This window comes from Stylophora pistillata, chromosome 4, assembly GCF_964205215.1.
Source record: "Stylophora pistillata chromosome 4, jaStyPist1.2, whole genome shotgun sequence".
Taxonomy (NCBI): Eukaryota; Metazoa; Cnidaria; class Anthozoa; order Scleractinia; family Pocilloporidae; genus Stylophora; species Stylophora pistillata.
Genome location: NC_142522.1, coordinates 4,061,187 through 4,084,423, shown reverse-complemented (window position 1 = coordinate 4,084,423; position 23,237 = coordinate 4,061,187). Strand labels below are relative to the sequence as shown.

Here is a 23,237-nt window from a genome sequence, read left to right as displayed (position 1 = left end):
GCGTTTTGTGCTAATATGGCGGACGAACTCGCGGCTTGAGGGTCTCCAAAATTTAATCGATCTAATTGTCTTCAAGTTCGTGATTCGTACCTTGATCATGAAGTCAAGTTCAAGAGGTAATCCCTCAGCGACTGCTATTAATGTAGAGCAGGTTTAGAAAATGCAATTTCGAAACAGTGCGTAGAACGCAAGTCTGTTGTCACCACGTGCACTCACCTGGTTCACATGATTTGTTTTGAACTGCTGTGTGCTCAACTGCCACTGATTCTTTACTAATCAATACTGCAGAGTTGCACTGTGCATGTGCTTCTTACTCTCTGAAACGAGGAGATCCATCTGTTTAAAGTACTTTTCAGTTGATTCGATCATAAATCAGCATGGCGTATGATTCGTGAATCAGCTGATGAAAATTTTCATGTGTAAACTTCAAGGTTTCAAGCCTTCTGACGTTCATAATACAGCCCAAGTTTGACTACAGTAAGCCAATGATCAGCTTGTGAGAGAAGTGTGGATACATTGTTAGATCGCTGAGCGTCTCTTGCAAATTAAACGTAATCGTAGACCTTGGTACACGTATCTCCATACTTATAATTTTTGATTTTAGAATATCTTCTTTTTCGTTTCGACTCAGGAATTTATTCCAAGTTAAGAGATTCTGCAGTAACTTGGGATGAGAGGCTGTCATTAGCGAGGTGCGCCTGGGACTCTGATGATTGTGTGATTCCAAATAAGCAACAAGTTCTCTTTGATTGGATCATCCAAGAAATTATTTCTGGGTACAAGAAAGGAGCAAAGTGAGTATTTTGTACATTCATATACACATCAGCAAAAGACGTAGTTATAAAGAATACACAAAGAACTAGAGATATTTATTCACAAGGAATGTCAGTAACCTGTGTGTTACAAGAGTTGTGTAACAGCTTACAGTCAGTTGTATGTCAATCATAATCAGAGAGGAGTAGAGACCCTGGAAAGGAAATTTCATTAATCGACTCAATCCGCGGCTAAGAAGTAATTGTCAATCATCAGATAATGTCGAACAAAAATTGGAACATGTTGGAGAAAATCTTGACCCTGTAATTCCCAGAAGTGATTAACACGTAACTTCATGATCACCCTACAATAATTTTATATTTTCCAGCAAACTGGTAATGAGAATTAATGCTTAAACTTATTAGGTAGAAGTTGCTGTCTTGATCGAACACCACACTCTCATAACTACCGCTAATTTACAAGGAACTGTGTAGCCTCCTGGTTAGCTCAATGGATAGAGCAGTGGCCTGTTGTGCAGGAGGTTGAGGGTTCGAGCCCCAGCCAGACCAACACTCAAGGTCTTAAAATAAATGAGGAGAATATGCTACCCTTCTATAACATCAAGAAATGGTTAGATATTCTAGTCTTCTCAGATAGGGACAAATAAATGGAGGTCCCGTCTCCTGCAGGGTTAGGGGTAGGAGACGTTAATTTCCCACGCACGAGATTACTGTGCGATGGATGTCCTCCCCTGGGGTGGGATGGTTGGGTTTACTGGGCCCGCAGTAATTGGCGCAAGCTGTTGCGGTGTCCCTGCCTGTCAGCGAATCTAATAAATTAAAGCTGAGGTGAAGAGAGAATTAACAATCAGATCTTGGCAGATAAAGGGTTAAATGAGGTCAGATGTCATGTGTGAAGTACTCCTTTTGGTGTTTTAAACAGGTCTGTCAATCATGAGTTTTTAAGTGGGCTTTGCCGATTACTGCTTCATACTCTCCAGAATCAAAAAGACTTTCATAGTCCTGGGAAACTTCCAATCACCTTAAAACCTCAATTTCTTCAGGTTTGTATTGATTTAGTTGCATCCAGGATCCATTCCATCATACTAATTTGAAATTCTTTATACCTCTTACTGAACTGTTACTTAATATTCAAAACTCTGTTTTAGGATGTCCATTCTATTTTGAACTATACATTGTTGTGTTAAATATAAATCAACAATGAAAAAGCTATCGTCATTGAGCTTGTCAAAGGGAAGCATACATGTCAATTTTCAATACCCAAAGTGAAACAAAATTTATGCTTAAAAGTTTAAAAAATGCATCCTATCAATGTACCTGGCTGATAAAGATTGTCAGAAATATTTTATAATAGATAAGTTTTAATGCAACAGAAATGATTATTTTTCTACAAATCTCATGTTAACTGCGGTGTCATTCTTTGGGTCAAATATTAACTTTTCAAGATTTTTTTGTGGCATTTTCACTATTATGCATACTAATGGAAGTCATGAACTCCTTACAGATATGTTTTTTCTGTCTTGTAAAATGATACTGTTATCTTTTTTTGCTCATGATGATAGTAGTCAACTTGTAAAATATATATTGCTAGGAATTGCTACTTTGTTCCTCTTAGGTGTTTACAGATGCATTCATTTCTAAAGATTCTGTACAAAATAGGGAGTCAATTAGCACCCTTATCAACTGTTGTTATGCCATTATGTCCACACCTCACCTCAGTGCATCTATGCTGGCTAAATTTGAAAGTTATGTAAGTAAATTTCACTTTTCTGAGTCCATCAATTTAATTCTGTGAAGTCTCATGCTATAATTTAATCACTGGATTTCAGTCATCTTACTGTGTAAATCTTTATTTTAGGTGTCCTTTCTTTCAGTCCTGGCAACCTTGTATGTCCAAATATATAGTGAAAGATCAGAAGAGCTTCACTTACTGTTAGAAATTTGCTTACAAAAGTATCTTTTGGCACAGAGGCAACAAGCAAATCAGCGAAAGGTAATAAACTAACAATGTGCTTGCTGGTTTATAAGTAGTGAAACATGGCACAGCACCAGAGCAGCCATTAATTATCGCATGCATCATTGCCAAACTGATATATGAAAAAATTCAGAATTCTTTACCAAGGCCCAGAGATCTGAAATTCCATTCCTGTTGGAATTACTCTAGTTTCTGTCAAGTATTCTGAACTTTGAGAAAAAACTGCTAAGAGCTTTTAGAGCGCTGGACTGTTGTGTGGGAGGTCTAGGGTTTGAGCTCCGGCTGGACCAACACTCAGGGTCTTAAAATCATTGAGAAGAATATGCTACCTTTCTATAACATCAAGAAATGGTTAGATATTCTAGTCTTCTTGGATAGGGATGAATAAATGGAGGTCCCATCTCCTGCAGGGTTAGGGGCAGGAGACGTTAATTTCCCACGCATGAGATTATTGTGATGGATGTCCTCCCCTGGGGTGGGATGGGTGGTTAACAGGACCCCCGTTGATTCCAGTTTTTACTACACTGAAGGGGCTATCCTGTATAAATATAGATGTCTACTCTACTCTATCAAATAATTACTGAACTAGCAAAGCCACACACTTGTAGCACTTAATCTACTATCTATGTATGCATATTGTTATGTGCAAGGTGGCCTCAGCTATAAGCCTGGTGGTTTCTAGAGGTCACCTGGCCATGCACTGAAATATGGATAAATTGTTAATATAGTAGGAAAAGAGACAAGTAAATAAATAAAAAATAGGTACAATATATATTTAGATAAGATTATCGAACAACAACAAACATATGAAACATATGAGTGAACTGCGGTTATGAGACGTATATAAGAACGATCCTTCGCAGTAAAGCACTATTTGAGCAATAGTGGAAATCAAAATTTTTTTCAGGTCTGATTTCCACTATTGCTCAAATAGTGCTTTACTGCGAAGGATCGTTCTTATATACGTCTCATAACCGCAGTTCACTCATATGTTTCATATGTTTGTTGTTGTTCGATTTATCATTTACGGGTTTATATCGAATTAATTTGATGGTCTGCTCCCAGTTGGCTTGTTAGCTCAATTGGTAGAGCGCTGCACTAGTATCGCAGAGGTCAGTGGTTCGAATCCCGTACAGGCCTGAAATTTTTTTCAGGTCTGATTTCCACTATTGCTCAAATAGTGCTTTACTGCGAAGGATCGTTCTTATATACGTAGATAAGATTATGTAAGCCAGCTTATGAAATGTTAGATTCCTGGATATTTTCCAAGACATGTTTTCCAAAGCAATGCAAGACTCAAGGTGTGGGAGAATTTCTAAATTCTTGACTGGGTCTTGGATCTGGTTGAATATCTTGAATTAGTATAAACTAAAACAGTGGATAGCGTCGAAGGCGCGCTCTGATTGGCTAGTCAAACTCCGAATATCCTTTGCTATTTACCTCCGAGCAACTTGGGAAAAAATGGCGTCCCTGTTTGCATCCGTGACAAGCGAAGAAATCACTCAAATTAATGACGGTGGTGTATATCATCTCACTGTTTTAGTATAATTATATTCAAACAACTATTCACCTCAGTGTCGGTGGTTAGCAGTAGATATTTACCTTGCTGCTTCGCGGCTTGGTAAATATCCACCACTAACCACCTCCACTTTGGTGAATAGTTGTTAATTATCCACAATATTCTCTCCTGGTTAGATAATGCAACATGTAATTAAAAATACATTGTTGTTGTAATTGTAAACTTGGAAAAAGTCCTCCATGGTGTCTGCAGGAGAAAGAAACATATTTAAAGTACTTTGTGGCAGTAAGACCAGGAGAAATAGAAATTAGAGCTACTGGTATGCCTAGTTGAACTCTGACTTTAACTAAAAAGACTTTATCTCTTTGAGGTCTATTCAAAGATCTGCCCTTTCTACATGTAAACTATTCTGACTTTAATTCGTCAGGTGTTCACATCCATGTGCCAACAACTTCTTGAACCATTAATCAGACTGCGTCACATGTTGAGAGGCTTTTCCAAGATCTCTCAACCAATGGTGCATTGCAGAGATCAACAACTTGAAGATAATTGGCAAATTGGGAAGCTTGAAAAAATCTCTTGCCTGGTGGAGCTAGCAGTGACCAGATGCCTCTTTCATAAGTATGTGTATAATTGTTCGGAGTTGACTGAAAATCAGCAGGTCTGTTCGATATCTACACATACTTGCTTTGGTGGATCCTGAGGGAGGTTACTCTACCCCCCTCCCCCCCCCCATCATACTGTGGGGTTTTTTTATTACTGATCAGACACCAAAATTCTTGAAATGTCAGGATCACATTTTCCTACTAAACTGGCTAATTTGTTTGACAATGTGTAACAGCTACAGTTAGAGAATTGGGTTGAAGCAGGCGTAGGTTGGTCAAGCAGTAATTTTTGGACATTCCCAATGAAACCATCACTGAATTAATTTTAAGACTTGTACACTTTCAGACTAAGAGAAAAAAAAATCACACAGACAGGTGGACTTAAAGAGCTAGAGACTTGCAATAACAGACTTGAAGATATCTGCAGACCTACCAATGGACATACTTGCAGAAAAAATTACAGCTTAACAGACCTGCAGACTTGCTGACTTGTTGTCTTAGAGACTAGCAGACCTAAACTGAATGAACCTTTAGTTAGAAAAATCAACATTAAACTTTTACGCCCTAACACCAGTATGCATATTCTCCACACTGTTCTCTATACATTTCCTAAGGTGTTGACAAGGAGAATTTGCATATCAATCGAGAGTTTCTGTAGTGTTGTTGATCATTTTGCTTATTCTCGTGACCTTGCTGTTGGATTCAGGGGTGATTTGTAAGGAGAAATCAGATGCATGCTAGTCACAGTTTGGGGTTAAAGTGTTAACAGGTTTTCACTGGGCATCCCTAAAATTAATTCTTGCAGAGATCACATGATAGAGTATCCACAGGCTTTCAGGGGCCTAGAGGAAAAACAGACTGAATCTGAGGAGCCTGCCAACAAAAAACCAAGAATTTTTAGTTATCCCAAGCTTCTGTTTGAAAAGATGTGGGAAATGGTAGAATCACAGGCAACAGTGAGTAAAGTAGAAGTTATAATTATGTTTTCATCAAATGTTAGGTGTAACAAATTGAAAGATGTTTTTTCAGTGTTGTCATGCATGTGGGAGAAACAAAAAATAATACTTCAGGCTTATGGGTTCATTGCTCCAATGCTCTGTTACTGAGCTACAGACAGTTTGTGTGGTGGGTTGAATAGGAAAGAAGGTGAATTTCTTTTTTTTTTTTTTAGTCTTGTTTAACCCTGTATTTGCTGAGTTCACAATAGAGACCATATTGGTCTGTTTATTTGTTTGTTTTAACTCAGTTATTTTACTTCAATTAGGTGGAGATTGTTGGCACAAAAGAAGCAGCTATGGAAATTCTTCCTTTTTTGTACAAAGAATTTATCACCTCAAATAGGTTGGTGCAATTTGCACTGTCATAATGATTAATATAGAACCCAGTTAAGTCTCTACACCCTAATATTAGTAAGAATCTTATCTAGTCATGCTGTTCTCTTATAAATTTCCCTTGTTGCTGAGAAAGAGAATTAGTTTTTTTTTACAGTCAGGAGCTTCTCTGCTTGAAGATCAAATGTTTTCTTTATTCTCATCACCTTGGTGTTTGATTCTGTTGTAATAGTGGAGGGAGAAACTATATGTTAATCACTCCTGAGGGTTAAACTGTGATATTGACAGTAAGCTTTGTTTGCTTTCTAGAAAACTGAATTCTTCTACCTCTCCTGTGGAGTTTGCCTTTTTTACAGAAATGTGTCTGTTGCTGGGTGTATTGAATGGAAACTATTCTCAAAATACCCCTTTTATGTTTACTTTACTTCATCAATTGTTGGAAAGCATCCTGCACTTTGATATTTACCAGGTACATTCACGTACATTTGTTGATTAAGAATTAGTTATACATCTGTTCTGTAATAGATCATAGATGACGTCAGAATGTGGTAACAACATTATTGACCCACAAGGCATTGGCACCGAAGCCATGGAAATATAATTTTTGGTTTATCCTCTTTTTTTTTTTCTATATGATTACAATGTTGTCCCTCATTTTAAGCATAATAGGTAAAGGCATTTTCAAACTGGTTGAGCAATCCTTTTTCCTGTTGAGTATTCCAGAATTCCAAGCAGTTTTAGGCAGTACTCATTTGGAGACACTACAGGCAGTCAAAGAATATCCACAATGAATTTCCAAAGACAAATTACTTAGTAACGTAATGAACCATATAGTCCTCTCTATTGATATCAGTTCATTAATTCTTTTTTGTTTTTTTTTGTTTTCTTGTTTCAAGGTATCAGATGACAGCCAGAATGGCACGGTACAATTCACCTTTTATGACAGTTTGGTCAAGATTGTAATTAAAACAGATGAACCAGGGTAGGTGTCCAGTTGTAAATGCGGTACGTGTGTAGCATGTGATGTCCGTAAGAAAATGGTTTGTTCCCTCAAGATATGCTGTATTTGAACTGAAGTTCCAAACATGAGATTGAGTGTGCAAATTTTAACCCGATTTGATGGTAATGAAGTTGATACTAAAAAGAAAACTAGTTTCTTTTGTACGTGAAAAGGCAATTAATTTCTGAGTTCTTAAACCTGTCACAGTGACTATCAAATTGGTGCAAGATAAGATTTAGGACTCCTTTACCTCAACACTGACATCAGTGTGCATATTCTCCATACTGTTCTCTATACATTTCCTAAGGTACTAACAAGGAGAATTTGGTTGAGAATCAAGAGCTTCTTTAGTTGATTATACAGGGGTCAAAGGGCCAAGTATAAAATTGTCTTTATTTTCAGGAGAAATATTATTTTGAATTCACATTAATTCAAAGGCCTTACTAAAAAAAAAACAGAAGCGTGGAATGTTTCTGAAACAGCGTGTTGCTTTCCGCTGCTTACTAATTTCCCTTTATTTCAAGACAACTCTACTAAAGTTATAAATACTCCTTTTACTGCATTGTTACTTGCAGCAAAGCTGTATTCCAGTGTCTTGATGTTCTGCTAAAACTGAATCACTCCTTAGTTGAGCCACACTTGGATGTTATTTGGAAAATGCTGTGGAAAACGGAGTGCAGTGCTGGTGATGCTCACAGCTCTTTGATGAATTCTCTTATTTCAACCTATGTTAAACTGCGACAGGTACTGCACATACTCCGCACAGTTCATGCGTCTTTAACAGAAGCTGTATTCACGATTGATTGAAATTTTTGTGAAAGTGCATTTCTGAGCCATATTTATTAGCTTGCGAGTAGGGTCTAATCAGAAGCGCCTCGAAGCAAGGCAGGTTTCTTTGCCAGCAGGAAAGTACGCAGACGGCAAACGGAATTTAGAAGTTCTCATTCCTGATGGTCACTACAACTTTTTGGTCTAAAATGCGAAAGCAGCGACCGCAAGGTCGATATATTGGCGTCAAAGCGCGCCAGAATTAGTTTCATTCTTTTTCCAGTTGCCGTCCGCGTCCCAAAAACATCTCTGCTTTAGCTCTCTCTATATCTAAGGGCCAAAGCAAAGTTCTCTCTGACTCGACTTCTATTGTAAGTCTGCTCGCAGGCTTTGTTATTTTAGTTTGATTTCTGGTACAATTGCTCTTTTTCTTTTATTTATTATTTTTTTTTTTTACAACGTATAGTTTGACAAACTTGTTTTGGCAATTCTGGATTCTTTGAGAAGTTTGAACCCTTCAAGTTCTGGATTAACGTCATTCTTCAACCAAAGGTTGGGAACAATTTGTTTGAACTTTTTGTTGGTATAGTACCCCCCCCCACCCCCGCGTGTACTGCAGTGCCCTCAAGCACGTCATGCGCGTGTAACGCGTGTACTCCATGTATTTTAATACGTCATTTGTCATCACGTTTCACCACATCTAAATGCGTGTATACGTCTACGCGAATTCGGTAGCGCGTCAAGCGCTTGTAATTCTGTGGTACACGCGATATACTTTGTGGTACTGTAGTTTTAACGCGAGATCTGTGAAAGATGATTGGTGGACAAAACCACTTAATATCTGTGTGACATACGTGGAATAACTCTCGAGACAACTTTAAGGAGCGTTTGTAGGGAGCTGTGAGCTTCGGAAACAATTTGAGCCGTGCCTTCTTGGGCAGGCGATCCGAAGTGTTTATATGAAGTAAAGTTGTCCCGCCTGACTGGGTTACTTTGCTTGCCGCAGCGAGACAGCTCGCCGCCTCCCCTTCCCACCCCCCACCCCCCCATTGTCTCGATTCCCTAGAACGGTTGGTTAAATTTTTCAAAGAACTGATTGGAAAGGGAGGGTGGAGGGTTGTTTCGGGTACAGGAGTTCATTGAAATGGGGTTAGCCAGAGCTATCGGATTTTGTATGCCTAGCTCCAGCATTCATTTCTTCAGTTAGTAAAGTTACATTGATATGTATTGACTGACTGATTAATCAATTCTCTGATTCTGTTTCAGGTTTATCAAGGCCATCCAAAGTCTTCCCCTTGGACAAATTACCACGATTTGGAACTCATTTTGTAATGAAATCACTGAAAACTATCTGGGAAATCATTTAATGCGAGGTTCGGAAGCAGCACTAGGAAATAAACCGAATAAAACGAAAAAATCCTTGTCACAGGTAGCAGTGTGGAAACGTCTGGAATATGTGTCAAGTATCTTCTGTTCCTTTCTTCTCCACATGAGTTTTGTGGGGATTGGAGAACATCGAAAGGGAAAAACCTCATTGTCAGCAGTGGGAAAATTGTTAAGTCGTTCAGTACTGGAAGTGCTCCATCCTATGATAGAGCTTTCATCAAACATTCATCATGACAAAGTGAGTGTGGAGGGAAAAATCTTCTCATAATGCCTTGAGTGCAAGTATAGCCCAAGCTCGCACAATAAGCCTCCGTGAAAATGTAAATATTTTTACGTTGCGAAACGGGCGAAACATAAGGAGCTGTATACTAATAAACGGTTGCACTCTCAGCCTAAAATCTGAACTAGTTTTGAATAAAAACAAAATCACCTCGGTTAGGTGGTTGTTCCTTGGTATCGTGTGAGTTCTCTGGGCTGATTTAAGGCCGTTTAGCTTGATGTTAGTTCATGTGCTTTGTCCGCTACAATTACAGTACATTGTGCGAGCTTGGACTACCTTTGCTTTGAGTTCCGAATGTGTGTGTGTGTTGTAACACACACTTTGTTGCCGACAGCACCGCAATACAATAATGAATGCTTAACTGAACGGATTTATTTGATGTTTTTTTTTTTTTTTTAATCTTCTTTTTGCTTCAGGCAAAAGAATCTGCTTGTTTTTCTATTTTGTTGTTACAACGGGCCTTAGGCGATCTGGAACTGTTCTTGGGAGATTTTAAAGTTGTCGACTTTGACAATGAAGCAACTAGAATACTACCATCAGTAACGTGGATGAATGCGATTAGTAATTTTGTTCCTGCAAAGCGCAACAAAGAAATTATCGCCGCTCTCTCTAAAGACAAAGGAAGACTTCGTTACCTGATGGTTTGTAACAGATGATTTTTCTTTTAATGCTTTGTTTGTGGCCATACTCAGTTCAAGGCGACATGTAAATGTTTATTCAAAGACATACCAACATCCTGTGTGAGATTTCTCTTCAAGCAAATAGAGAAGTTCTTACCCTAAATCTTGCTTAGCCAAATCCTCACTTAACTCTTTGCATCCTGACACCAGCACGCATCTTCTCCGCACGCTCCTCCATACAGAAAATCCTACTCCTGCCATACTGGTGCATGGCAGGTTATGCCCATTCTTACGTCAGATTTTTCGGATAGTTTATAGGCGGAGAGAGATCTGGGCTCTAAGAACCCAGCGAGCCTGTTCGATTAGTAGCTTAGCACTATAGTCACCAGGCACGTAGAGCATTCGGTAAATGTAACGTTTTCTTGTTTTGTAGAGTGCCCTGTGTATTCACAACATCAGATATGCTTTACTCCACGAAAACAAAACAGCAGAGGAAAAGGGTAAAGGGAATGAGCTCAAGAGACTGGTGTCTAGTGTTTGCAGTCCCGTCAACGACACGCTTTGGTGCCTTGCATCGTGGGATAGACTGGTAGGTGAAATAGAGATTGTAATTGCATTCCTTTTTTTAGAATTTATATCTGTAACTTCAGTGTTTATCGACTTCTGAAAGTACTTCAGATCCTAAAAAAATGTGAGGGAGGTAGACTTGATCTAGAGAGTAACTTCAGAAAACATCTTTTTCTTTCTTTTTCTGTTTTTGTCTTTGCGCAAATAAGGAATGGTCGATATGTCAAGAAAACGCTCCAGTTGCATTATGGGATTTGATCAGCAAACATGCTGCGGTGCTTCTCCCTTTGTGTACCGCTGATCATCAACTACAGATTGCTCATCTGATCATTAAGACTATAACTCAGAGAACGCCAGATGCGGAACAAACACAACCAGGGTAGGCTACTTGAAGAAACTTGTAGAACCAAATCATTTTATTTTCGGTAATAGAACTATCTCATTCTGACGAGTGAGGAAATTTGTTAGAAACGATAATTTCTTTGTAACAATCTTTTGTATCCAAGCTGATAGAGCGCTTTTCGATGGAGTGTCGTGAAGCCAAACCAAAATAATCTCAAAGCTAATCACAGGAAATGGAAATACCTTAAGAGCCAATGAGAACTCAAAGTACTGTAAACTCAACCAAACTGCCTAAAGCGCGGGAAAACGCGGGCGACCAAGCCTTGATTGGTCTAAGTTTTGCATCTGATTGGTCGAAACGGTGGCGCGAACTTTCTAGACCAATTACAGAGAGAAGTAAAGCAAAATCATTAAAAACCTGGATTACTTTTGAGACTCAATTGAAATTGCTCTAACTTTAGTCAATTTTTATTTAGTAGGTATTATAGAAGATGCCCATTCGTGACTTAATTCTAAGGAACTTTCTAAGTTGTCCACTGTATCTATAATTAGTTGTTTTTATTGATGTCAATCTATATTCATCCCTTTATTCACTTATTCATTTATTTTGATTATATTATTTTTATTTCAGGTGTATAACCATGCTTGATGTATCGATGGAATTGATTCAAAATGCGAGCTTTCACGAAATGCTTGGCATGCAGTCCAGTACAGTCTGTGCTCTCTGGGGTCGCCTTAGACATGCTATCGATTCTGGTGAATGGTAAGTATTCAAGAGCGAACCGGGTTGTGAACTTTCAGAAGGCAGTACAAACACTTTGTTGATCATCAAATTGAATTAACCGCCCTTACGCCAAGCTTCGAAATCTCGGCGTTTTAAGTGTCAGCCTTGTCCCTTTAAGCTTCGCTTGTAGACAACTAAGACGGGTTCACTTGTTTAGGAATTGGAGTCACTTTACACTCAGTTTGTATAGGAAGTCTCTTACTATCTGTGAGAACAACACGCGCGAGGAACGTGCGAGGGGACATGTTTCGCTTTAGCGCGCACGTTTTCATCTTGTGCACATGTTTTTTAAAGGGTTGACTTTGAATATGACTCATACTTGGTGACTTAGTTCTCACAATGGATAGACAGTCAGGAGTGGTAAGACTAAATTCTTTGCAATTAAGAGCAATCCTTACGCAGCCTTTCCTTATTAATGAAAATTAACGTCAGCGACTTCTTACACTATTATTTGGTATCTTTTGTAATTCTTACACTGAAAAACGTTCGCCATTACCAGTTATTCGTGAAAAAGACATCGTTTGGGTTTTGTCTTTTCTTGTTCTCCAGCAGTACTAATATTCCAGCAGGGAGACTGATGAACGCTCTCTCTAGTATTGCAACACTAGCCGTCTCAGTCGACGGAATTTTGACAGAGACGTGCGATGATGATCGAGCCATTGACGATGAACAAGAAGGAAGTATTGAGGTGGATTCAGAGGGCGAACAAAGTGGTAATTACCTGTGTTTGCTGATCTATTGAAATGAGGCTGCAACTCCCCCTCTCCTCCCCCCCCCCCCTCTTCCTCTAATCAGCTCTTTCTTTACAACCAGCTTTCTGAGCTGTAGCTGCGTTAATCATTGAGGCGAGTAAAAAAAAAAAATTATCATGAAAATCGTCAATTTGGCAACCTTGTTTGGCGGTCTTGTAGAAATTTATTTTTATGGTAAAAAAATGAAAGAGATAGGAACGCTTGCAAACAATATAATTTTTTTATTTTAATAACGCAATTTTTTTTCCATTTTTCTTTTTTTCTCGTTCTTTCTATCAGTTTTTTTCTTCTCCATTCCAGCAAGTGACGCCCAGAGTTATGATGTTATGTAACCTGCATCTGCTATTGTTTTCGTTGCCTTTGTAGCAGAAGAAAGTTCAGACTACGAGAGAGACGAGAATGAAGATGTTAGAGCAAACGAAACTCGCGAGAGTGACGAACCACGTGTGGATAACTTGCAACCCTTCCGTTCTCTCTGTTATGACATAACTAACATCTCTAACAGCATTTTGTCTGCCGAAGTCCCTTGTACCAACCGGCCAGAATCAGCTAAGAAGATCCTGCAACATCTAAAGGTATAGCTGAGAACCTCCTTGGAGGTTTGGTATGGATGGCGATTTCCTCCTGCCAATGCTTCTGTTGCGCTTGTTACTATCACACTCGGAGTGTGCTCATTTGTCTCTGTTTTAAGTGAATCTTGTCACGCAACACGTAACGTGATCAGGCTAAGCGACGGCTGCTGTAGAGGCAATGAAGTGAGCCGGATTCTAAGATTGTGCTCGGTGAATCTCTTTTGATGACAGCGAAACATATTTTTTTGTGTGTTTCAGGTTCTGGGTTTTCTTCCTCTTGATTGGCTGTCCGATGAAAACCGTGTTCGCTGTTTGATTGGCCTGCTCTCTTGTGATGTTCTCCTGGGTTCTAACATTTTCCAGGTATGGACAGTAATTGCGCTGTGTGATTGGTTAGGAAAATTCAAGCCATCTTCTCAACCAATTAGATGCGAAAACGAAGAACAATCGCGGCACGGTCATTAGCTTTTTCCCGCGCTTGAGGCCGCTTATGTGAATTTCTTTGAGTTCTCATTGGTTCTTTGTAATGTTGATCTTATCCTGATTGGCTCGATTTCGTTCCTAGGGGTGGGAAGAATAGAGAACCTGATAGATCGTGGCTGTTGATTAGTCGTGTTGATTAGTGTTGTTTTAATTTACGACACTCAAACGAAAAGCGCGCATTATAAAAACGATCGCGTTTCCATTTCTGATTTGAACTTTGTAAAATTTTCTAGGATTGCTCTTCTGACACGTTAAAGCCTCTTTTACTGAGCCGCCATCTCCTTACAGTTTTATTCGACGGCTGCGTCACCAGACGGAAGTTTGTAGCGCATCATGTGCTCGACTTGGATTCGCTACATTCTTGGCTTATTGGTTCGGCTACCAGACTATGGCGACAGAGACACACGGTGAGAATGCCAATTCCTGATTGTATCTTATTGAGAATAATAACCGTTAGCCGCGCCACCAGATAAAATATTTTCGTATCTTAAAGTTGTTGGAATCGCTGCAAAGACCTTTGTAAATTTTATGTACTTGACATTCCAGTTCTTATAGCTACCTGAAAAGATGACATCATTGAATTGAAGTCATTTTAGTATCGATTTAGATTTCTCTTTAAATATTTGTAGTGTGCAGGTAAAGTCTCTATCGGGATGTAGGTTATTGCCCAATGTTGCTAGTATTTTAAGCAGATTTCTGTCATATTTGTATACTTCAATTAATTGCTCGATGTCGAGTTGTCATTACCAGAGTAGTTTGTGAACACGAGAGCACTTGCTTTCATTTTTATCTGGCTAGAAAACGCTTAGGTGCAAGGGAATCGATTGAACACCCTGTGGATTAACTGTTTACACCATAACATCAGTATGCATATTCTCCATACTGTTCTCTATACATTTTTCGAGGTGCTGACAAGGAGAATTTGATTAAAAATCAAGAGCTTCCTTTGTTGGTGATCATTTCCTTTATTCTCGTGACCTTAACGTGTGATTCAGGAGAATTAAGATGCTGGCCACTCTTTGGGTCAAATGGTTAACTATCCATGCCTATGACTATTCGATATTTCAAGGGCTCTGCACTTTACTTCTTATGTGTTTCCCGCCAGAATCCAGCTACTGCAAACGCTATGAATCTCATGCTAAGGGAAACCAGAGGTCTTTTCTTCTCCACATTCAAGTACCTTCTTAGAGCTCCCCATCAAACTGTCAATGCAGTTCAGAAGACCACAGAAAGGGTAACGATCACATATTTTGAGCGTTGTGACACTCTGTGAAGGTATATGAGAACGATCCTTCGCAGTAAAGCACTATTTGAGCAATAGTGAAAATCAGACCTGAAAAAAAAAATTTCAGGCCTGTGAAGGTGATGGTTTTCGTAAGTAACACAAACATTTGGAAAATTGAACTGGTGACTTTGTGATTACTAATTCGGATGGGAATGCAATGGGATTTTCACGGCCCTTGTAGGGAAGGTAACAGTTTTTCATTTTGAACAGGGTAACGAAGTAAAACTTTTTGTTAAGGATAATCCAGTCGGCGAATCCTCTATTAAACTTAACCGTGACTGTACCTTTTCCCCCGCCGTTCCCAAACGGGACCTCGTAGTAGCTAGGCTTCACTCATTAATCACGCATGCGTTGTGCTTGCCAACAACATAACTCTCCTTCCCAAAATTCCGCTGTTTATTCAGTGTGGTCACAAGGACATTGTTTGATGCTTAATTGTGTATCTATTTATTTAGTATTTATGTATTTTACTTTTTTTCAAACTTTCCAGCTAACAGATGAGTTACAGACTTTCTGTGCAGAAGTAAGGGATGCGTCAATGGACTCTTTGGAAAAATCTTTAACTTCTCATCATGTAGTTTCAGTCATTGTAGAGGGAATTTTGGCACTTTGTGAAGAAGTGAGTGTAATATTTCTTGGTGCACATGTTGTCTACCCTGGTGTTTTACGCCCGATTCCTTTATCAAGTCGGGGATAAAAGAAAGGCACCACGCGTTCTTCTCCCGCGCTTTACGCGGGTTTTGATTGGCTCCTCGAGATGTTGCCTTAACTGTGATCGGCTTTTCTCGTTTTGGATTCGCGACAGTCAAAGTAAATACACTCATACGAATGAGGCTCGAAGTTCGCGATAGGATGGATATTTTTGTACCCGGATAAACTAGTCGGCCTTAAAGCTTCCTAAAGTAAACAATTTTTTTTTTCCTCAGGTTGTTTCTAGCAAGATAGCCTCGAACAAGATGATCAGGATTTCGTCCGACGTGATGATAAAACTTGGCCCAGTTCTACTCGAGCTACTGAGAGAAATTGTTCACAAGTCACGATGGAAACAGAGAAATAATGGCCAAAATGTTGAGGAAAGCACTTTACCTGTTTATTTCTGTCAATGGCCTGACTATATCGACTCTTTCACTTCGCTGCTCCATATTTACTCGGTTTCCGAACAGTCCAGGTAAATATATGTGACCACGTGCACATTCTCTTTACAATTTAATGAATTATCCACTGAAAAAAGGTGGCGAGAATATACATTCGTATCAGGAAATGATTGTAACTCATAAACAAGGAAATGCTGATGTCTTTGAAGGGAGAATTTGGTGAACCACATCTTGAATGAGCTGAATGGCAAATGAATTTATCGGGCGCCTTCTTCTCTTAAATTTTTACATGTGTTACTTGAGATACTAAGCGCGCTGTCGTGAAAATCCTATCGTTGATATTTCAACACCTATTTGTATTGCTTAAAAGCAAAATAGAATTTGTAATTGCGATAAAAATAAGCAAACAGACAGACAGACAGACATCTATATTTATACAGGATAGCCCCTTCAGTGTAGTAAACACTGGTATCAACGGGGGTCCTGTTACCCACCCAACCCACCCCAGGGGAGGACATCCATCACACAGTAATCTCGTGCGTGGGAAATTAACGTCTCCTGCCCCTAACCCTGCAGGAGACGGGACCTCCATTTATTCGTCCCTATCCGAGAAGACTAGAATATCTAACCATTTCTTGATGTTAAAGAAAGGAAGCATATTCTTCTCAGTTAATTTTTAAGACCCTGAGTGTTGGTCCGGCCGGTATTGAACTCTCGACCTCCCGCACAGCAGTCCGGCGCTCTCCCAATTGAGCTAACCAGGCGGCGGTATAAACAAATATGTTTCGATTTTATTTTTCGCCTTTCATTTGAAGGTTACCTCAGTTCTTTATGCAAACTACTACTGTCATTAATTCCGTCTTCAGAAAACTGATTCGTGTGAATGAAGCTTTTAAGCAGAGGGAATGGCAAGAAGTATTTGACGTCATACTAGCAGTAGTCGTGCATTATGTTTTCGAGAAGGACCAGATGGAGTCAGCACTTTCAGCGAATGGGAATAAGGTAACCTTCACGATGTCGTGGGGTGAACAATTTGGATCAATTCGCTCGGCTTGTGGAGAATTCGCCTTATCATAAGTTTGCCACTTACCAGTTTACCCCATTACGGTGAACTGATCCCATCAAATTTAACAGAGCTGGAAATGGGGCGAAACTTCCAAATTCCGCTTGTTTAGAAGAAAACGACCATCTCTCTCTGGGGCTTAATTGTTTCGCCATTGACTACAAGCGTTTTTCCCGTTCTTTTCTCGTTTCTTTTTTTTTAACGCGGTGCGCTTATAGCAGAAAGTACAGACAACTAGGGAAGCACCTTCAAAACGATCATTTCCCAAGCAAATAGCTACTTGTAGAAGTTGCTTAAAAGTATATAACAATACCTTTACGATTATTGTGCTCATGTCGTTTTTGGAATTAATTAAGAATTATTTAAAGGATTATTAACCATCACTTTTCCTTTAAGGTTCGAATCGTGCGTTCCTGTCTGCGTTTCCTCAGAGTGGTGTGTATGTCTTGCTTAGAGTTACATTTACCAATAGATTTTCACGTTCGACTTCTGGCTTCGACGCTCTATTTTTTGAGGAAGCTGGAACAAAATAAGAATAATCGTACAGAAGACCGTGAAAAAGACAACAGCCTTCGTGTTTTAGAGGTTGGCATCCATCAGAGTGAAAAGATAGAACAGTCTATGAAAGCGGAAGACAGATTTTGCGATAGTGAAAGCATTCCGAAGGAGGGGTATCGTCTGGCTGTGTCACTGCTTGAAGGATGCGATCCTGACCTTCTACCAGAACTGCTTGAACAATTAGGAGATGAAATTGTGAGTAAATTGCCTTTGCTTTTATTTGTTAACTTCCCTTACGGTCCACGTAAAAATAAAGTCCTCTGCGCTCGGCCTGTTAAATCTTCTTCGATCATGTACCTGGTAATTATCCAAGTTTGTGGATAATCTGGTTTGCAAAACCGGTTAAAACCTGTTTTAAACACGTTTTTATGCGCACGCATCCTACAAAGCTGGCCGAGTACTACCTGGAACTAATTTGTTTCTAAGCAACAGGCCGCGCATGCTCGAAGAAGATTTAACAGGCCGAGCGCAGAGGACTTTATTTTTACGTGGACCATAGAGGAAGTTAACAAATAAACGCCTCTTCCAGCAGGGTACTTCCTTTATGGCAATTTTCTGCATTTGAGCATTAAGCTCTTTGGATTGAAGAACCTTGCCAACGCCACTGTTTCTTGGACAACTTAAAGTCACAGGTGGTTTTTCTTTTTTTCTTTTTTATCAGACCATGAAGAACATTGGTGATGCTTGTTTTGAACGACTTAGTGTAGCTCTTCGCGTTTGGCTCCGTCTGTTGAGTGGACGATTTACCAAAGACAGAAGAAAGGAACTCCGCCCAAAATTACCCAAGGTTTGTCCGACTCACCTCTGATCAGTGACGAGCACTGTACAGTTCGCTGTATGAAAAGTTTCCTGTCTTAGACGATATAGGATCACTTGCGTTTTAAATCAAGGATGGGTACATTTAGTTTAGCGCGGTTGACAAAACCAAGAGTTACATGTTTTGGTTTGACTATTGGCCAAGGAACAGACATGTTGCAAAAAAAAAAAAAAGTATTAAGCAAATGATTAAGGCAAGTTGAAATAGCGACTCTAAATGGTTCAACGTTTCTGTTGAATGTGCGCTTATTTTTAAGTTTACACACGCAGTCAGTGGAAACCAGCGTCGATTATTGACTGGCATCTCATTTTTCTTTTGCCAGATTTTATTCGCAGTACAGTCTGTATTACAAGAATTAAAAAGCGAAAACCTCACGGCTGTCAATCTGGCCACTGAAGTCATGGAAAAGATTCTCTCCCTTGGAAAGGTCTGTAGTCTGTTTGCCGAACTATATCTCGTTTCTTCGTGTTACAAGTAGTTTTAATTGCTTGAATAGCAGTTCACTTCCCGAGGATCTTTTTCGCTTGATTCAAATAACCCGAACACAAGTTGTAACCAGGAGAATGAAAATTATCACGAGGAGCTAATGAGAACGGCCCTAGCGCAGGCAACCAGGTTATATAATTGGCTCAACATTTGTGTCTGATTGCATCTGATTGCATCTGATTGCGTCTGATTGCATCTGATTGCATCTGATCGAATCTGATTGCAATTGATTTTTTGAGACGGTAGCGTGTGTTTCTAAAAGAGTCGCAGAGTACAGAAACGTAACCTCAGGGTGGTGTTGTCTATGGTGTTTTTTCAAGTGAGCGTGTAAACACCAAAATCAAAGTAACCGCAACAGTTAGTCCGATAAAATGAAAATATTACCAATGAGAACTCAAAATAAAAACACGCAAAGTGCCTGAAGCGTAGAGAAACGCAAGTGGCTTGTCACGATTGGTTTAAGTTTATCGATGGATCGGCTGAGATGTTGAGAGTTTTCTCGACCAATCAGAGCGTAACAGATTAATAACATTGCAGTGCTAGATTACGTTCGACACAGTGAGTGAAAAAAATATTCTAAGTGTCACTGTTTTCGATGGCAAAAACCAAAGGCAAATAGTTAGTGGTTTCGACTCTATATTTTTATTTAATGATCGACCTATATTTTTAATTCTGAATTTCAGGGAATGGTTCTTCCCCATAACGCAGTCGTTGTCTTGCACAGTGGTTTGATCAAGCTTGTAGCTAATGACAGGAGTTTTCCGCGATTGTTCGATTCCCAGTACTCTCTACTGAGTACTTTGCTCTTTCAACACTCTGAAGCCGTCTATGGAGCTGTGCCTGTGTTTATCACGTGTGTTCGGAGTATCCTTTGACCGCATGATTGTTTGTTTTTGTGGAGTGTTTAAAGTAGGAAAGAGGACAGAGAAAGTGCACGGGGGGATGAAACTGGAGGAGTATGGGAGGAGAGAAAGGCGAGAAAGAATTCATGTCTACCCTGAGATTTTAGGTTAGGATCCACGTACACATTGTCACGTTCTAAAGAATTTGAATACTGTGGAAGGCCTTAACTTGAACTTAGATCTTTTATTAAGTTTGATACAAGGATGTGATGTTCAAAGTGAAGCTGCTGTGGAAAGAAATGAAGATAAAACGTCAGAGGAAAGACTGAAACCAACTGAACTTGTGCAAAGCGCGCAGAAGATGGCAAGGTGTGTTCGTTGATTTAGTTAGCAGATAGCGCGCCTTTCGATTGAGTGTCGTAGAACCAAAACCAATAAGAGCTCAAAAGGAAAACAAGGAAACTGTTGAAAGCGCTGGAAAACGCAGGAAAACGCAAACGGCCAAGTCGTGATTGATGTTAGTTTCATTATTTGCATCTGATTGGTTGAGATAGTGGCGTTTGATATGTAAACTAATCACAGAGAAAAGCCGTGAAGCCAAACCAATGTAATCTAGGTTTACTTTCGAAACTCGATTGAAAATTGCTCTAAAGCTGCCAGAGCTTAATAATCAACAGTTAGTGTACAGAGTGAGCAAAATATCGCGATTTGTCACCAGCCAGGGGATTATTAAGTGGTCAGCGAGACTAACAAAACAACAATTTTCGATGACCGAGTTCAGAGATCGATTTAACATTTTCTTACTGGTTTTCTTTTTCATGATAATTTTGGAGAATCTCTTTCTGACAGCTCAAGAAGGCGATTTGCCATTTTTCATGAAAGAGCGTTGACACAATAACGCATATGCACGATATCTTTGGCAGTTTTATCCATAAGAGGTCTTTATTTGTAGACAGTTCTTTGGGACTCAAATGATTAAAACAGCTAACGGACAGGCTGACGATTGGCAATTTTACACACATCTTTCTTCCACATGAATTGAATTGCTTTTATTTTGTTGTTTTTCCATTACAGATTATATCAAGAAATTTCTACGCATAAAATCGCCTTTTCCAAGGTATAATCTAGTTTGTGTGATTTTCTGTTCCATTTTGTTCGTCTGTTTGACCGTTCACACTTTGACATTGGTGTTCATATTCTCCACACTGTTCTTTCTACATCTCCTCTAGTACTAAAAAAAAAAAAACAATTTGTTTGACAATTTAAGAGCTACCCAAATTGATGATCACTTTCTGTATTCTCATGACCTTTCTATTTGATTTCGAGGGTGATAAGTAAGATGAAATTAGAAGCCAGTGACTCTCTGGTGTAAAAGAGTTAAGCAAGCAGAATAATACAATGATCAGAAAAAAAAAAAAAAGGAGCTACAGTTTATGTTCAAAGCTCCCTGATCGTGCTCAATAGTAACAGATGACTCTACAGAGTTTGTTGGCGGCAATTCAAATTTCTCGCATTTACTGACTTCTAGTTATTTTGCTTATAGTACTCTCCGTACATGATCGCTGACTACATTCGTGGCGTTCAAACAATTGCTGTTCCTTCACCTGTTAGGGTAAGATCAACTGTGAAAACTGTTTGGTGACATTGTTTGTAGTTATAAAGTCTTGAACAAACCAGGAATTACCAGAGCCAGCTGAAAGGAGCAGACATTACGCTTTACGCCGTGCGCTTAAGCGAAAGCAGAGAGAGCATGTTTTTTTTTTGTTTTGGATAGGAAAGGACTTTTTTTTCCGATTTATGTACCTATTCATTGAAGGTCAGAGATGAATCAAATGAAGAGAAAGACACATTTTTCGTTTACATTAGCCGTGAACTTAGTAGCAGATCTCCCTTGCCTTTTTAGTATTCCTTGAAACTAAAAAGTAAGTGAGAAGTTCCACTTTTTATTTTTCGCTCTCAATAGGACGCTCTCACTTCTGGTGTTTACTGCTTGTTTGAACTGTGTGGTGAGCATGAGCTGTCGCTGTTACACGCTGTCCTAGAGAAAGGATCGCGGGAGCTATTTCATTCCTTACACGCGGATTACACTAAATATCACAAGTTCAAGGGCAAAGTTTGATCGTTAAACACTGAGAGTGAATTAAAGAGCAGAATCTCATATAAAGTACTAATAAACATAAAGATGATAGCGATTTGAAGAGAAAAACTTTCTACGCAACCGCAACTTGTTTTAATTAAGCTTCTGGTCGATGCGAAAACGAAGAGGCCCACAACAATGCTAATTTGTCAAGTTAACATGATCTGGCGCTTAAAAAATTAGAAAATATTGATATGTTCTGTCATAATGTACAGGTAATCAATGTTGTCTGCTTTGTTAAATTAACATTTGATATATGAAATGAAATAAAATACATAGCTTTTTAAAGAGACTGCTTCACAACATTTTGAGTCGTCGTTAATGTCTTGGAGAATTGCGCTTTTTCTTGGTGTAGAGGGCAGAGTTAACGTAGAGAACTAAAAGACTAAATAACGCAAAAAATAATTAAAACATTAGGTTTAAAAGGCGGTCACCGAGAAGCCGACAATTACCTCCTAATCCTCATTTGTCGAGGGTAGATTTATTCAGATGTTGATCGGAATAATTTCCGCTTGATTTTTCCCCTCGTGTTTACTAAACTAGGGGATCGATTTTAAAACTGGCTAAAGTTCGTTTTTGATCAGAACTGTCCGATCAATTCATTCAATTCCGCTTTACGAAATTTTTTCCTATTGAAAAGTTCTATAACAGAGGTGACCTTAACCCCTTAACTTTCCGAACCTTTAGTTTCAACTGACTCTGAGGTATTTTGTTGCGTTAAAAAGCAAATTTAATGGCCTTTACAATTACTGGTGAACCAGTAGTCTCCATTGTGGTCCTTGCAAACAAATGAAACAAATGGTCATCTAAATGAACATCACATCATTAAGAATATCATTAAGAACCCCAACCGGCCGGAGGAAAACCAGTTGGCTATTTACAAGTGTGGCCAAGGATCTGAACACGGGGCTACTGTGAAACAAATCTAGTGGTCAGGGTGGGACTCGAACCCGGGGGCGGCGGATTACGAGTCCGACACTCTAACCACTCGGCCACACTGCCTCCTTTTGCCTCCTTTTAAGGAAGGGGGAGGGGGAGGGGGAGGAGATAACAAAATAGGACGAAACACAAGCGATTCATGTGAGCTCTGTTTGGAAAGCGTGTTGAATTTGCCATTAAGTTGGATTTTACCCGCGAAGCGAGGGTGACTCTGCGCCTACCCACTCCTCATGACGAAAAGAGAGTAAAGAGAACTTTC

The 23,237-nt window shown here is 39.3% G+C and overlaps 1 protein-coding gene across 2 annotated transcripts; it reads left to right on the top strand.

Annotated features, from left to right (window-relative positions):
• Positions 1-3: 3 nt before the first annotated feature.
• Positions 4-22,344, top strand: LOC111327042 (unhealthy ribosome biogenesis protein 2 homolog). 2 transcript variants are annotated; one of them, XM_088756254.1, is made up of 33 exons: positions 4-116; positions 632-794; positions 1,696-1,816; positions 2,389-2,523; positions 2,632-2,766; positions 4,695-4,888; positions 5,678-5,828; positions 6,137-6,213; positions 6,513-6,672; positions 7,100-7,185; positions 7,779-7,947; positions 8,438-8,523; positions 9,238-9,595; positions 10,054-10,278; positions 10,691-10,846; positions 11,034-11,203; positions 11,798-11,929; positions 12,503-12,663; positions 13,069-13,277; positions 13,533-13,637; positions 13,991-14,164; positions 14,863-14,991; positions 15,533-15,661; positions 15,969-16,210; positions 17,003-17,138; positions 17,596-17,952; positions 18,419-18,544; positions 18,897-19,001; positions 19,744-19,924; positions 20,142-20,271; positions 20,977-21,019; positions 21,446-21,514; positions 21,866-22,344. In XM_088756254.1, exons 1-33 carry the CDS (start codon positions 98-100, stop codon positions 22,019-22,021), a joined length of 4,989 nt encoding a protein of 1,662 aa, XP_088612380.1. In that variant the 5' UTR covers positions 4-97; the 3' UTR covers positions 22,022-22,344. The 2 variants fall into 2 exon arrangements, with proteins under 2 accessions (XP_088612380.1, XP_022786863.2); XM_022931128.2 differs by having other exon boundaries at positions 12,500-12,663.
• Positions 22,345-23,237: the final 893 nt, after the last annotated feature.

Excerpts from the sequence above, each read along its gene's own strand:
- LOC111327042 (XM_022931128.2), top strand. Across the intron at positions 11,204-11,797 it reads GCGGAACAAACACAACCAGG|GTGTATAACCATGCTTGATG; the intron begins GTAGGCTACTTG and ends TTTTTATTTCAG. Across the intron at positions 17,953-18,418 it reads AACAATTAGGAGATGAAATT|ACCATGAAGAACATTGGTGA; the intron begins GTGAGTAAATTG and ends CTTTTTTATCAG.